Raw genomic sequence first — 15,876 nt, 5'->3', positions numbered from 1 at the left:
CACTTTAACCTTTGGCACACACACTCCACCTACCTTCAAGAGGGTCTAGCACCCCAAGTTGAGAACCAATGATCTAAATGACTGCATTTCAAAGTTTAACTTTATACAATCCAAAATTCCAGTGTAGTTTAATAATAGTCCAACTCACAACCCTCCAATCTCCCACATTTGGTCTACTGTCTGCATTGAATTAAACTACCAGCACATCTTTGCAAGATGGGAGGAAAGCAGAGCAACTAATGAAAACCCACGCAGTTACAGGGGAAAAACCACACGAACTCCACACAGAAAATCTGTGGATCAGGATCAAACTGGGGTGCGAGATAGCTGCACTAACTCATGCGCCACCACAACCCTTATTATAATATCCTTAAATCCATTAATGAATCTTCCACATGACTCCTCTGGAAAAAGCCATCGAGGCTAAATCCCAATGTAATTCAACTAAATTTCCTTGTTAGGTATTTGTGTGCTGAAATCAACCTTGTCTTTGATTTTATGATCATTGTTTTCCAAATGCTTCCATACAGAAACATATTCAACTTGAAAAGTGACAATGATGTTACTCATGTTATCCGAGCCATCTTTTAAATATACCCATATTTCAGAAAGCTTTAAAACAAAAGAGTAACCTTCATTTCAACATTGATTTGCTAGTTTACCCTGCTATAAGATAGCATACTGATACACCCTTGTGTATTTTTATAGATTTTTTTCCTCCAGAAGTATTTACTCAGAAGCACTGGATCTTAATCTCTGTGAAGCATTGTTTTTTTTTAAAAACCTACAAAATCCAAGTAATTCTGGGATCTAGTCATTTCTATTTTTGTTCCCACGAACTGGGATAAATTTTCAGATTCAAACTTATTTTGCAAATCATAAATGGACATTGGTATTTGTTAAATATGCCTGAAATTTAGTAATTTCCATACACGTAACTGAATTAAATTACTACAGCGTTAAAATGTGATAGCAGAAGTATCATTACAAATGCATAATACTAGTCATCAGAAAACTGCACACTAAAGTACACATTTAGAAATCTGAAAGCAGGACAGGCTGTAAAATTACTAGAATCTAAAGAAATGAAAGAACCTAATTTGTCAGAACACAATTGCAAAGTGTCTTTTTTGCCCTTTTCTGACCTCTTCTATATTTACTGTTTCATGAAAGCCACATAAAAACTACATTCCCTATTTCTTCTCTACTACCTAATTAAAGTTACTGAAGACTAAACACTACTTAAACACCAAGGATAAAATGGCATTTCATACAGTAGGCTCTTTGGGTGCTTCAGGTGCCAAAATACAAACGCACACACACATCAGCCGCAAATTGCACTGGATGCTAGGACAGTGAAGGCTCAATTATATTCACAGCTAATGTCCTGTGATGAAAGGTTAGATCATGATGTCAATTTAATGTACAATCTGTTGCTATGGAGCTCAATATTCCACCTTATGTCTTCTCTTAACTTTCTACTATTGAACCCTCTACAGTGTCTGTTTAAAGGAATCATTAACAGCTTACGGGTTAGTTGTCCAATTTCCTTTAGCTATTTGATTGATGCCTTAGTCTTTAGTGCTTTCCATTATTTCAGTTGCAATGGACTTGCATGACCATTACTGAAGGCAGGGATGGAGCGAGGGGAAAGCTTGTAATAGAAAAAGGGAAAATCTTGTAAACAGAAAAGGGTTCTCAGCAGGAAGCCAGAATCCAGCTAGGTATTCAAAAACTAATTGTTCCACCTGATCTTAGTGAGGAACAATACACAAGGAAGCATCTCAAAAAGCAGCACAGCATTGTTTCAACTGCAGTTCCCCATTTTCACTCCTTTCTTAAATAATGGGGTTCCATTAGCTACCTTCCAATCTGTAGAAACTATTCCAGAATTTATGGAATTTTGGAAGATGATAATGAGTGTATCTATAACTTCAATAGCCATCTCCTTTCGAAAAAACTAGGATGGAGGCCATCAGGTTCTGGGGACTTCACTATCTCAATGATTTCACCAATACTATTGTTCTACTAATGCGAATTTCTTTGAACTCCCCGTTCACAGTGGACTTGTAATTCATTATTCCCAGAAGGTTTTCCATGCCTTCTTCATAGGTGAAGACAATCAAAATATTTAACTTTTCTGACATTTTCTATTGCACAGTATGCATTCTCCACCCTCCCCCCACACCCCCCCCCCCCCCCAACCAACTCAAGACTGAGGGACCAACATGAACATTGGCTAACCTTTCTTTTTAAATATCCATTGAAGCTGTTCCAAATTTGTTTTAGTGGGTTTTGCTAGCTTACTCTCACATTTTACTTTCTTTTTCCAAATCATTGCCTTGGTTGTCCTTTGCTGAATTCTGAAATTTTCCAAATCTTCAAGATTACTTTCATTTGGCAACATTATTTTCCTATATTCAAAAAACTCTTAATAGCTAGGGTTAGACCACTTGTTCAGTTTTTGCCTTAAGGGAGATGCATTGCTTGAAGATCATTTAATTCTTTACACGTTAGCCATACCTTTTGATGCAGTTTGCCAATCTAACAGTCATCTCTTACTTCATGCCTTCACAGTTTGCTTTATTCAGATCTAAGACCTTAGTTTCAGGTTGAACGTACAATTATTATATAAAATTCCATCATTCTATGATCACTGTTCTCCAAAGTTTCCTTAACCACCAGATCAATTAATCCTTCATCATAGCCTGATGATTAGTTCAACATTCTGCATTAGAAAGCCAACTCTTACACTCTCCATGAACTTGTCACGTTTGAAGCACTCAGCGCAGATCAACAACGTACAGAGGAAAAAAAAATGTCGATTTCATGTCAATGACCCTTCAATAGAACAAAACTGGGAATACAAGCATGATTTAAAACTTCAAAAAAAGGGGGGTGAGGGCAGGGGGCATTGGAGAGAACAGAAGGATTGTGTGATTGGATGCAGACAGAAGTTCTTAAGGTAATGACTGAGTCATAAGAGTCAGAGCCATACAGCATGGAAACAGGGCCTTCAGCCCAAATGGTCCATGCCAACCAAGATTCCCATACAATCTAGTTCCATGCCCATTAGGCCCATCTCTCTAAAATCTTTCCTATCAACCTGTCCCAACTGCCTTTTAAATGTTGTCAATGTACCTACCTCAACCATTTCCTCTGGCAGCTCATTATTTATGTTTTCTGCCCCTTGATCTTTCTTTGCTCTACAAAAACTGGTTCTATTTTGAGTTGAAGATCCCTCCTCTGTTGCATTCTTTTATATCAGGGCCACCCATTCTAAGTATCATGGAATATTTTATTCCCAACCTTAGTCAAATTGGAACCACATCTCTAATGGCCATTAGACCATATTTATTTCTATATATGCCCTTTAATTCACCCATCTTGTTACAAATACTGTGAGCATACTGAGAGCCTTTGATTTTTTTTCCCTGCAAAGACTCTGAATGCATCCATGTTTGTATTCATTATCCTTTCCTCACAGACTCTAGTCATCATTATCCATTTGTTATGATGCACTAACACTTTTGATTTTTCCTTAACTTTCTAAATGTTCACTCACCAGAATGTCATATCACCAGCTCTTCCCCCCGCCCCCCCCCCCAACTCCCACCTTCTCCCTGTTTAGTCTAAAGCTTTACCTACAACCTTGGTTATTTGACTTGCAATGACATTAACCCCAGTTCAATTCAGGTGAAGTCTGTCTCAAAGGAACAGCTCCCTCCTTTCCCAGTACAGATTCAAGTGCTACTTAAATTGAAACATATTTCTGCCACACCAACTTACAAGCCCAATATTCAATTGTCTGATCTCTATTCATCCTACACCCAGATTGTATGTGGCCCAGGTAGGAATCCATACATTACTGTTTTGTGACTTTTTTTTAAATTTAGACTGCAGCTGTTTATATACCTTCAGTTAAAACACTTCTGTCATGTATTGTTGGTCCCCACATGGACCACGACTGCCTGATCTTTTCCTTCCAAGTTCCTCCCAGCTTTGAGATGCCCAATCTTCACAGGTGTAGGGAATAACATCTACAGTACAACTCTGATAATCCACTATCTGACCATTTCGATGGTTCAGCATGTAGTTCACCAGATGTTTCTCATGCACTCCTCAAACTGACTAGGGCCCAGGTCCCAGACTCTTGAAACTTGATGTGTTCACTGTAAAATTTATTGTAATGTAAGAAAATGGATTACAAAAGTGTTGGAGTATTATTAGGAATAATGTCTTAATAAATAATGCCACACACCCTGCCAACATACACATGGGGCAATTTACAATAACCAATTAGCCTAACAATCCAGAGCATTTGAGGAAAACCCAGACAGGCAGAGAGAAACATGTAAATTCCACACACAGAGTCCTTCCGCCTGTATGTGTCCATGGCAACCAAGATATATATTCAAGCTAATCCCATTTCCCAGTACTTGGCCCATATCGCTCTAAAATAGTCATCCATATACTAAAATGTATCTAGTGTACCTGCCTCAACAACCAACACTACCCCTCGGGTTCTTATTAAACCTTTCACTTCTAACCTTAAAATTATGTCTAGTTTTCAATCCCTTACCCTGGAAAAAAAAAGACCACTCACCCTATCTATGCCCTCCATGATTTTATATACCTCTATGAGATTACACCTCAATCTCATACACTCCAAGGATTAAAGGCACAGCTTGTCTAACCTCTCCCAGTAACTTAGTCCCTCCTGGCAACATGCTAGTAAATGTTTTTTGCACTCTTTCCAGTTTAATGATATCTTTCCTATAAAGGGTGACCAGAACTGAACACAATACTCCATATAGCCTCACCAACGTCTTGTGCAATTGCAACATAACCTCCCAACTTCTATATTCAGTGCCTTGATTGATGAAGGCCAACGTGCCAAAAGCCTTCTTCACTGCCCTGTCTACCTGTGACGCCACTTTAAAGGGAACTATGCACCTGTACTCCATGGTACCTCTGTTCTACAACAGTACCTAGGGCCCTTCCATTCAATGTAAACGTTCTACCTTGATTAATCCTTCTAAAATCTAACACTTTGCACTTACCCGAATTAAATTCCATTTGCCATTCCTCAGCCCACTATCCAGCGGATCAAGATCCTGCTACAATTCTTGATATTCCTCTTCACTGTCTACAACAGTGATTGACTTGATCCCAGCTACTTGCATCTGATCCAAACCGCCTTTTCCTTGAGGAGACTTACAATATCTCTTGACATCCAGGGTTCCCAACAGCTTTGCTTTTTACTTTAACAGGAACATTTAATCCTTGAACTCTTGCTATCTCGCTTTTAAAAATTTCCCACTTGCCCGAGGTCCCTTTGCCCTCAAACAACCTAAACCCAATCAATCTTTGCAAGCTCCTGTCTAATACCGTCAAAATTCACCTTGCCCCAATTCAGAACTCAAACCTGCAGACCAATTCTGTCCTGTTCCATAACTATTTTAATACTAATGGAACTAATCTCAGTCACTTGCCCCCTCATTTCCCCAGGAGTAGATCAAGTTTTGCCCCCTCCCTGGTAGGGCCCTCTATATACTGCTTGAGGAAACTTTCCTGAACACACTGAATAAATTCCACCCCATTTAGACTTTTAACGCTATGGCAATCCCAGTTAATGTTAGGCAAGTTAAAATCTCCTATAGTAACACTACTATTCTTACAACTCTCCCCAATCTCCCTGCACATTTGTTCCACTAATTCCCAAGGCCTTTAATACAATGCCAACAAGGTGATCATTCCCTTCTTACTTTTCAATTCCATCCATAAAGCCTCACCAGATGATTCTTCAGCAATGTCAATTCCAACTACTGCCGAGATATTTCCCCTAATCAAAAAAAGCAACCCTCCAGCTCTATCTCGCCTAAAGCACCTGTATCCCAGAACATTAAGCTGCCACTTCTGCCCTTCCCTTAGCCATGTTTCCTTAGTAATTGGAATTGGTTTATTATCACTTGTACAGTGAAAAACTTGTGTTGTATACCATTCATACAGATCAATTCATTACACAGTGCATCGAGATAGTACAAAAGGTAAAACAATACAGAATGCAGAGTAAAGTGTCACAGCTACAGAAAAAGTGCAGTGCAGGTATACAATAAGGTGCAAGGTAATAACGAGGTAGATTGCAAGGTCAAGAATCCATCCTATTGTACTAGGGAACCGTTCAATAGTCTTATCACAGTGGGATAGAAGCTATCCTTGAGCCTGGTGGTACAAAAGACCTTTCAGGCTTTTGTATCTTCTGCCTGATGGGAGGGGGGGAGAAGAGAGAATGCCCCGACCTCAGCATCATTGATGTAGACAGATACATGTACACCATCTCCTTTCCTGAAGTCAATGAGCAGCTCTTTTGTTTTGCTGACATTGAGGGAAAAATTATTGTCATGACACCATGTCACCAAGCTCTCTATCTCCTTCCTGTACTCCAACTCATCATTATCTGAGATATGGCCCACTATGGTGGCATCATCGGCAAATTTGTAGATAGTGTTAGAGCAGAATCTGGCCACACAGTCGTGAATATATAGGGAGTAGAGTAGAGGGCCGAGGATGCAGCCTCATGGGGCACCAGTGTTGAGAATAATCGTGCCAGAGGTGTTGCTGCCTATCTTCCCTGATTGCAGTCTGTTGGTCAGGAAGTCAAGGATTCAGTTGCAGATGGAGGCGTTGAGTCCCAGGTCTCAGAGTCTGGTGATGGGTTTGCTTGGAATTATAGTATTGAGGGCAGAGCTGTAGTCAATAAACCTAATGCAGGTTCTAGCATCTGCAGTCCTTTGTTTCTCCAGTCTAACGTAGGTGTCTTTACTGTCCAGATGTCCCAGAGATGAGTGTAGGGCCAAGGAGATGGGTCTGCCATAGACCTATTTCGGCAGTAGGCAAATTGCAGTGGGTCGAGGTTTTCTGAGAGGCTGGAGCTCGAAGCACTTTGTAATGGTGGATGTCAGAGTCACTAGGCAGTGGTAATTACCTTGTTTTTCCTAGGTAGTGGGATGATAGTGGTCTTTTTAAAGCAGATTGGAACCTCATATCGAAGCATGGAGAGGTTAAAAATGTCTGCAAATACCCCTGCTAGCTGATCTACACATGATCAGAGGACATGGCCAAGGACATTGGAGCCAGATGCTTTTTGCAGGTTCACTCTCCAGAAGACTGATCTTACATCCTCAATGGTGACCATGGGTTCAGGCACATTGGAGGGTGTCAGGGTGGTGGTGACATACCAACCCCCTTCTGTTCAAAACGTACATAGGATGCATTAAGCTCATCGGGAAGGGATACGCTGTTGTCAACGATGCTGCCCGACTTTGTCTTGTAGCCAGTTATAGTTTGAAAACGCCGCCACAACTGACGGCTGGTCTGGCACTCAATTTTGGACTGATATTATCTCTTGGCATCTCTGATAGCATTACAGAGGTCATATCTCAATTTCTTGTCAAGGTCAGGGTCACTCGATTGGAATACTGCAGTCCTAGGCTTCAGTAGGGAGTGGATCTCCCAGTTTATCCATGGTTTCTGGTTTGGGAACACCCTGATATTATAATGGCTATAATATCCCAATCCCATGCACCTACCCATGCCCCAAGTTCATCTGCCTTACTTAGACCTCTTGCAGTGAAGTAAATGCAATTTAATCCAACTGACGTTCCTTGCTCTTCGCCATGCTCCTTCCTGTCCTGCCTGTTCAATTTGCTTTCACTATCTTCTCTACATCTTTCCTGCCTCTTAATTGCCTCACTTCTACTTAGGATCCCACCCCCACCAATCTAGTTTAAACCCTCCCTAGCAGCATACAGTGCCCATGATCAGAATCAAATGAGGGTCACTGGACCTGCGAAACAGCACAGCTAATTGCTGCTTCATTGTAACATCTAGGATGTGGTAGGAAACCCACATGAATGACTCACCAATTTTTACAAAAGCACCATAGGAAAGACCCTATCTGGATGCATCACAGCTTGGTATGGCAACTGCTCAGCCCAAGACCACAAGAAATTGCAAGAGTTAGGAATGCAGCCCAGTCCATTACAAAAACCAGCCTCTCCTCCATGGACTGTCTACACTTCCTGCTGTCTCGTGAAACAGCCAACAAAATCAAAGACCCCTCCCACCCCAGTCATTCTTTCTCCCCTCTTGCACCAGGCAGAAGATAAAAGCTTGAAAACATGTACAGCCAGGCTTAAGGACACCTTCTATCCTGTTATAACACCCTTGAATGGACATCTTATATGCTAAAGGTGAACTCCTGATCTCTCAATCTACCTCGCTATGGCCCTTGCACTTTACTTGTCTACCTGCACTGCACTCTAACTCTAAATTCTGCAATTTTTTTCCCCCTTTCGCACTACCTTTATGGACTTGTGTAGTGAATGATCTGCCTTGATAGAATGCAAACAAAACCTTTTCATTGTATTTCAGTACATCACTATTATTACATGGTCCTAGGAAGAATATGCAAACTCTACACAAAGAGCACTGGACATCAGAATTGAACCCAGATCATTGGAGCTGTGGGACAGCTGCATTATTTGTAGAGTGATTATGCTGCAAGGTAGAATATGACACAAATGTTCTCCCATTAGTGCATTGCTCAGGTGCACTACTTGATAAAAATGCCAGGGCGCACAGAACAGAAAGCAGTGGTTCAGGTCCTATGCCAGGTTGAGTTATCTGGTCTCAGCAACAGGTAAGGGTGCCATAATGTACCTCACTGCTCAGGGCCAGAGGCCAGTTTGTTCATCCACCCTGCAGTCACTGCTCTCATCCACACAGGCTACAAGAATATCATACCTGACGGGCAAGTGAAAGGACTGAGGCTCTACAATGTTCCCATCGGATTCCCATTTACACTTCTCTTGTAGTCATTCCCTCCTCACTCCTTTGGCAGAGCAAATCTAAGTGTTATGACTGCCTCCTGTAACAATGTGTCCAGGCAACTTGCGAGTTACTTCCAAGTAACTTTTTGATAGAGCCTTAACTTCACCAACTCTGAGATGAAGTTCCTCCAACTTCAGGCACTTACTAAAGATGTGCTTCCCGAAACTCCCACATTCTACAGCTGCATCAAATTACCAGACTCTCCATACCAGTCTTAAAATATTTAATTAAGCCATTCACATGCAAGAATTCTTACAGGTAGACACACAAGAAACAAAACTAACTTTTTTTGTATGTTGTACAAAGTCTTAATTAAATAACATACATGATTACAGTAGGAGCATAAAAAACAAAATTAAGATTATGTCATATCTTGAAATATTTAAACACTGCAATGTATTCATAAAATATATAGCTTACTACAATATTAATGACAGTGCTAGATAAATAACTGAAAATCATGTCAGCTCAAAGAGCATTTCCTGATTCCGTTGAAGGAGGTTGCAACTAGCAGTCTGTGAAGGCACAGTGGATCAATATACTATTGGAAAATCCCAAAGTTGCTGTCCGAGCAGGGCTCCACTTGCCTAGGTGTATTTAAAAGAATGCCATGGCATTATTCTGATGTAGTGCCAGGGAATGGTCTCCAGTGTGAGAGCCAGTACCTACTCCTCATTCAGCGCTACTACACAAATTGCCTCACATTCTTGCTCGTGCAAACAACCTGCATTCAAAATTGGTCACCGCACTTCCTGCATTACAACAGAATAGAGCTTCAAAAAGTACTTGATTGGTTGTCATATACTCCTGAATGTCCTGAAAAGGGACATGAAAGATGATATCAGAATGCAAGCCTCTTTCTTTTAAAGAAAAAAATTTACATCCTAACCCATGCCCATCTGTGGGTTTATCAGTTTTACTCTTTCAGAAGCTCGCTCTTCATTTACTGCCAGGTATCCAAACAAGAGTCAAAGTTCCATTGCCTCAGAAAGTATAAAGCTTTAAAAAAAGTGCTTTATTACTCTCAAATATGATTTCTCACCCTCATCCATAAATATAAGTGAGATCTAGGAAGCAATTTCTTTTCTTGCCAAATAATTCTAAGCAATAGGTTTAAACAATGCCTGACCAATTATCACAACTCAAAGCTAGATCAAGTACAAGAATATCACTGGTGAAGACTGCAGAACATGTCAGCTTATTTTGTTGCAAGAAATAGCACAGAAATAAAACTTCAAATAAATTTTGCAGATTTTAAATTTACTGATCCACTAGATCACTCTGAAAGATGGCAATTAAAAAGTCACCAATAATAACAGAATTGAAAGACAAACTTACGGATGACAAATTTAACCATTTCATTGCATGAAACACCTTACTGCAGAATACAGAAGATTTACTTTAGTGACCAATTGCAAATCCTTTTTCAGGGGTAGGTACTGTTTAAATATTTTTTGTCCACATGGTCAATTTGTAAGTGAGGTGATGACAACCCACAGAATCATGTGACTAAAAGGAATTTCAGAGTGCAAATGTCATTTTCCATTCTAAAGTGAAAGACTCCATGCAAACTTATTATAGACACCAAAAGAGTAGAGTTCCATGCAGCCTTGGAAACATTTTATGGCTTGGAGATTTAAGCACAATTACTCAGTACACACTGCATAGCTTTGAGGATGAGTGGCAACCATGAATAATTTCCCTCCACTTCAAAAAAGATTAAAATTACAACATGCTAAGTTGTATGTTTCTCTTCTGACTACACTACATAAATACACATGCAGAAATGAGTAATAACGATACTTACACATCAGATAAGTGATTGCCAAACCAGAACTACAGTTTGTAAGCAATGTTTGAATTAAGAAGCAAGATCACTAATCATTAAGAATAATGAGAATATTCCCTCAAAAGGATGAGTATCCAACGGTTCTTTAATTTGAGAACTTCATGACTTAAGTGATGACCTTTCAATAAAGGCCATCATTGCTAACATGACACCTCACCAGTGATCCACAAGTCAAATTAAAATAACTTCTCAGATTGAAATTAATACAAAACAGTGAATAAATATTTAACTACTATGCCAATGTGGCAGGTCCTGAAAGAGAAACAAAGCATCATCTTTTAGGTGGCAAATAACATCTGCACATTGGCGAAGGGGAGAAGGAAAATGAGACATATGGAACTTTTGACAGACAACTAGAATTAACAAATTGGACAAAGTTACCAATATCTTTTTTGTATAGGAAATGAAACAAGGATGATGAAACAATTATTTAGAAAAAAGGATTAACTTTTCACATGTGCCTGAAGGCAATTTATTTCAAATATTTATTGTAATCCTTAATAACGTTGTTACCTTAACTTTCATTAGACAATAGTGCCTGGTTTGGAACTGACAACCTGAAAAGATTGCCGATGACAATGGTTTTATAAACAATCACAGATTTATTTTTTCTCAGGCAAAATTGAATATCTACTCCAGAAGCATGCCTAGTTACAAATTCTGGTGTAATACTGGCACAAAAACCTTACATAGTTAACTCTAAGATGCATTTGCTTAAAAGTGAATAGAATCTATTGTAATAGCCCTTTTCAAAGGCTTTCATTTAATTGGCGGTACTGAAATGAGGGTGCATCAAAGACCCACCAATCAGGTCTTACAAGAGGCTGCCTTTGGCAATAGAATATATTTGTTTCATGACTTGAAAAATGAGAAAATTCACCATTAAGACAAATATTTTCATTAACAATCACATTTAATATTGGATTTCTGATACATTTCACACTAGTTATGGATTAGATTGGACTGTACAGAAAAAGAATTACCCAGATTCTGTGGTACTAGGACATTAAAAGAGCATTAGGTAGAAATTATATACACAAGCACGTCTAAATTGTTTAAACACATTGACAATGGAATGACCAAATAACAACAAAGGTAAACAGCAACTGAAGTAACAAAGGCAAACAACTGTATATAATCTCCTTAGTGAATCAAATTGGAGGACTGAAAAAAAAGTAATGAGAGGTTGAAGTCAAAGCAAATCAGGCAAAGTAGAAAAAAGAGATTATATCGAGAGGTAAAAAAAAATACAATTTTTAAATCTCCAACAATACAAACCTGACTTCAACAACACTACCCTGCTAATGTTTAATTCTCAGTGCCAGTAAGGTTACTTGACAGTATTTAACACTTAGCATGATTAAAATGATACTTTGACAAATGGGCAAGACTTTCTGCAAAAAAAAATGTATTTTGTATCTACCATAATAGAGCAAGATCACATCATTCAATGCTCTTCACTGATAAGGAAGGCAGCAAGATGGCTGAACACAAGGAGTAGTGTAACAATGGCAGCAACTTTTGTAAATTCACATTTAAACACTCATTTTTTTGCTAACCTGATTTTCCATACAATTTAGACAATAATAACACACATAATTACCTTCATTTATTTTGCACTAAATTCTGGCCCTAATTTCTAATAGATCATTAATAATTAGCAACCTTGCAGAAGTCACCTGATAATGAAGGCAGCCTTAAAGCCCTTCCCATTACTGGAGATTTTAAATGGGCTGCCTCAAAAACTGGAGAACAAGACTCAATTTACTAAGCCTACACATCAGTGTCCCCACAACAAAAATAAAGCATTTACTCAATGTACTTCCCATTTTAAAAGTGGCCAAATAAACAAATATGCCATAAGCTTCACCCAAAGTCTTACACAAGATTTTTAAAAAAGTGGAAATTTAAAAAAATAATTACATCACCACAACAAAAAGCAACTAGTCTTTGTTATCTGTCCACAGTAGTTTCACATAATAGTAACAGAAACTTCCATTTACATACCATCTTTAAAGAAGTGAAACATTCCAAAGCCCTTTACAGATGGATTGTCAAACAAGTATAGTGATACTGAGCCATATGACATACCAGAACTAGCAATCAACATTTTGGTCAAAGAGGTAGGTTTCATGGAGCATATTAAACATGAGGAAAGGGTGCCAATGGATATTTTCAGGGTGGGGTGAAATTTCAAAGCTTAGGGCCTTAATAGATGGAGGCACACAGCTATCAATAGTGGAGTGATTAAATTTGCCAAATCAGAACAAAATTAAATTATTGTAGACAGAGGTAGATCATTGAAGGAGATAACAAGGGTAAAAACCATGGAACAAGTCAAAAATAAGATGAGAATTAAACAATTGGAGTGTTTCAATTGAGAGCCATCATAGGTCAACAAGCGGGGGAGACTGAACAAAATATGATGCTAGTTAGGACATGGGCACAAACCGTTTGGATAACATCAAGTTGATGGAAGGCTAAACAGAAGTGTATTCCAGTAATTGAGTTTGGTGGTATCAACAGCTTGGATTACAGTTTCATCCGCAGATAAACTTGAGACAAGACCACAGTCAGGCAATGTCACAAAAAGATGAAAGTGATAGTTTGAGGGTAACTGTTAACCATATGAACAAATGTACAGCCACAAAAAAAGGTGTCCAGCAGCAAATGATTTGAGAAAGCAGTAGTGGATCTCATCCACAAGATGAGCTTCCACTGGGAATAAGAGAAAAACAATTGAGCGAGATGCAAGTCTGGGACAGGTTGTAGTGGAGGTGCTAGTCACTTTGGAAGTTTGAAATGGTGGGGTTGGAGAGAGAAAAGCGCCAGAGGCAGCAGGCTCCAGACTCTCCATTTTAAATACATAAGACATGAAACTTATAAACTAAGTATTCAATGCCCATTGCATTTACTCATTACACAATGGTTTCTAATGCGACTCTAAGCATAAAAAAATCTTATAATACTTGCCTTGAAAGAAAATTTGACATTTGTGATCGCAGTTGCAATCAAAAGGGAAAAACTGCTAATTAATGATTATTTGCGTCTTCTTGCGCAAAGGTAACATTTCCCAGGCTGCCCTGAATATACAAGTAATCAGTTTTTGTAGTTGCTCTGTGATGCAGTTTATGAGAGTGCATGCAACGCCCCGCCTGGGTACGGAATGAACTGTCTTCTTGCCTCGATGTATCATTTACATAATCCTTGTACATCGATCTCCAGCACACTTCTACCACCAGCTGCCTGACGGCGAAACTCAACTTGTGTGGTATCTAGTCAATTTCAAATGAGAGAATAATCCAAAACAAGACATCACGTTTTGGAGCGACCGATTTCCTAATACCCACAAGTATATATTTAACCTAATAGCCTCAAAAGGAGGAAAACCCGACATTTAATACACTCTGGAGAACAGCAGAAACCAGGTCGGATTTCTGTGGACACACAGATTTTACCGACACTTTTTACAACAGATGATGGATTATTGATCAGAGATATTGCTAAGATAAACTTTTAAAGCCGTCAAACGCGAAAGCAGCCACAATAAAACTACCAAGTAGCTTAATTTTAATACATCAAAAAATGTCCATCCAGATGAAAATGGGCAAAAAGACAGGACGACGACAGACGGAAATGTACTTGATGTGCTGCAAAAGGAAAGGAGATGGACGGTCAGAATGGGTGAGAAAGTGGGAACGGACGGATCCAGGAAAGACGAGACAGACACATTAGGGAAAATGAAAAATGTTGCCGTCAGTACAGCGAGGATGTGCCATCCATATGAATGCGGGTCCGGATATGTCAGATAGAGTTAACGCAAAGCAAACGAAATCTAATCAGCCAAAGCCTCGGAATTTCTGTCATTCAACAAAAATATTGTCATTAATCATTCTACAATCAGCAACAAAAAAAATCAGCGCCGTTTTAATAAAAAAAGAACGGTTGGTCAAGACAAAGCAATCTTTCAAAGAGTGAAAGTGATCCAAGTGAAAAAAAATTAAATTATTGGCAAGACGGTGGGAAGAGAAGAATGAAGAACAGGGAAGAATGTAAAGAAAAAAGATTAGGAACGGGATGTTATGTCATTACAAAACAAAAAAAAACTACGCAAGCAAATCGGAGTCGGCGTGCATTATTTAATGAGCCTTTACAATAATAAACATTAAGAAGTCCAAACAGTGATGAATCCTACGGGATTCTGACATGATGGACGGACCCCTTAGAAGAGGCCCGGGGAAGAAAAAACAAAATCACTACACAAACCAAAATCCGTGTTCACGTGGAGCGCCACACAAAAATAATAAACTAAAAGAACTCTGCTCCAACCGCGGGGCTGTGCATCCGACAGGCGGCCGGGCTCCGGGGGTGGAAGCGGAGCCCCGGCCCAGGGACAGCCGGCAGACACCTGCCATCGCCTGCTAAGACACACGCCAACGGCAACAGACACCGCTTTTATTTCAATTTTTAAGAAGCAATCGTTTGCTGCCCCCCCCCCCCCACACACAAAATGTGCATTGCTAATATTTACTCTTTTCACTCACCGTTTGCGACCGCGAGGAGGACGAAAGCCACGGTCCCACAGACGACTGTAATGCACATGTTGACTTTTATTTTAAACCACCTCTTCGCTGGTAACTGGCTACCATGCACAACAGTTGCAGTTGCCTTTCTTCTTTTGCAAAGGCACACGTGTTGGAAGTTTTATTTCGTCGCTGTCATTCATTCACCTTTAGACCGTCGCAGCCGCTCCCAGCAAATGTTTCGTGAATTCCACCCCCCCCCTCCCCCCTCCGGATGGTTTGCAGGCAGGCGGCGGGTGAAAACGCCGGGGGTGGGGGACGGGGACGGGGAGGGAAGAGACAAGTGTCGGTTGTTGGCGCGAGCGCTTTCAAACGCGGGGAGCCGACTCCCCCCCCCCCCCCCAACTCCCCTCCCGTGCGGGGCAGCGCGAGAGCCGCGGCCGCCTCGCGGGCCACCCGAGCCGCACGAGACCAACCGCCCACCCGCCCCGAGTCCCCGCAGCAGCGAGCGCCCCGCCGGCGGATTCCACAGCGGCTGCTCGACCGACCCCGCTGCTCGCCCTCCTCCTCCACAAACCAAGAGCGCACCGCCTTTCCTTTTTTTTAATT

General features: G+C 40.2%; 1 protein-coding gene across 1 annotated transcript in view; it reads right to left on the bottom strand.

The window, feature by feature from the left end:
• tmem132e (transmembrane protein 132E) overlaps positions 1–15,543 on the bottom strand; it is a 447,898-nt gene extending 432,355 nt beyond the window's left edge. The window contains exon 1 of the mRNA XM_052035543.1: positions 15,289–15,543. Within this exon, the coding sequence (XP_051891503.1) occupies positions 15,289–15,346 (58 nt within the window). The 5' untranslated portion in view covers positions 15,347–15,543. The remainder of the gene's footprint in view (positions 1–15,288) is intronic.
• Between the last annotated feature and the right edge of the window lie 333 nt (positions 15,544–15,876).

This window comes from Pristis pectinata, chromosome 21 (genome assembly GCF_009764475.1).
Source record: "Pristis pectinata isolate sPriPec2 chromosome 21, sPriPec2.1.pri, whole genome shotgun sequence".
In the NCBI taxonomy this organism is placed as follows: domain Eukaryota; kingdom Metazoa; phylum Chordata; class Chondrichthyes; order Rhinopristiformes; family Pristidae; genus Pristis; species Pristis pectinata.
The sequence above is the reverse complement of the archived record's forward strand: the minus strand, read 5'-3'. Positions and strand labels throughout refer to the sequence as shown.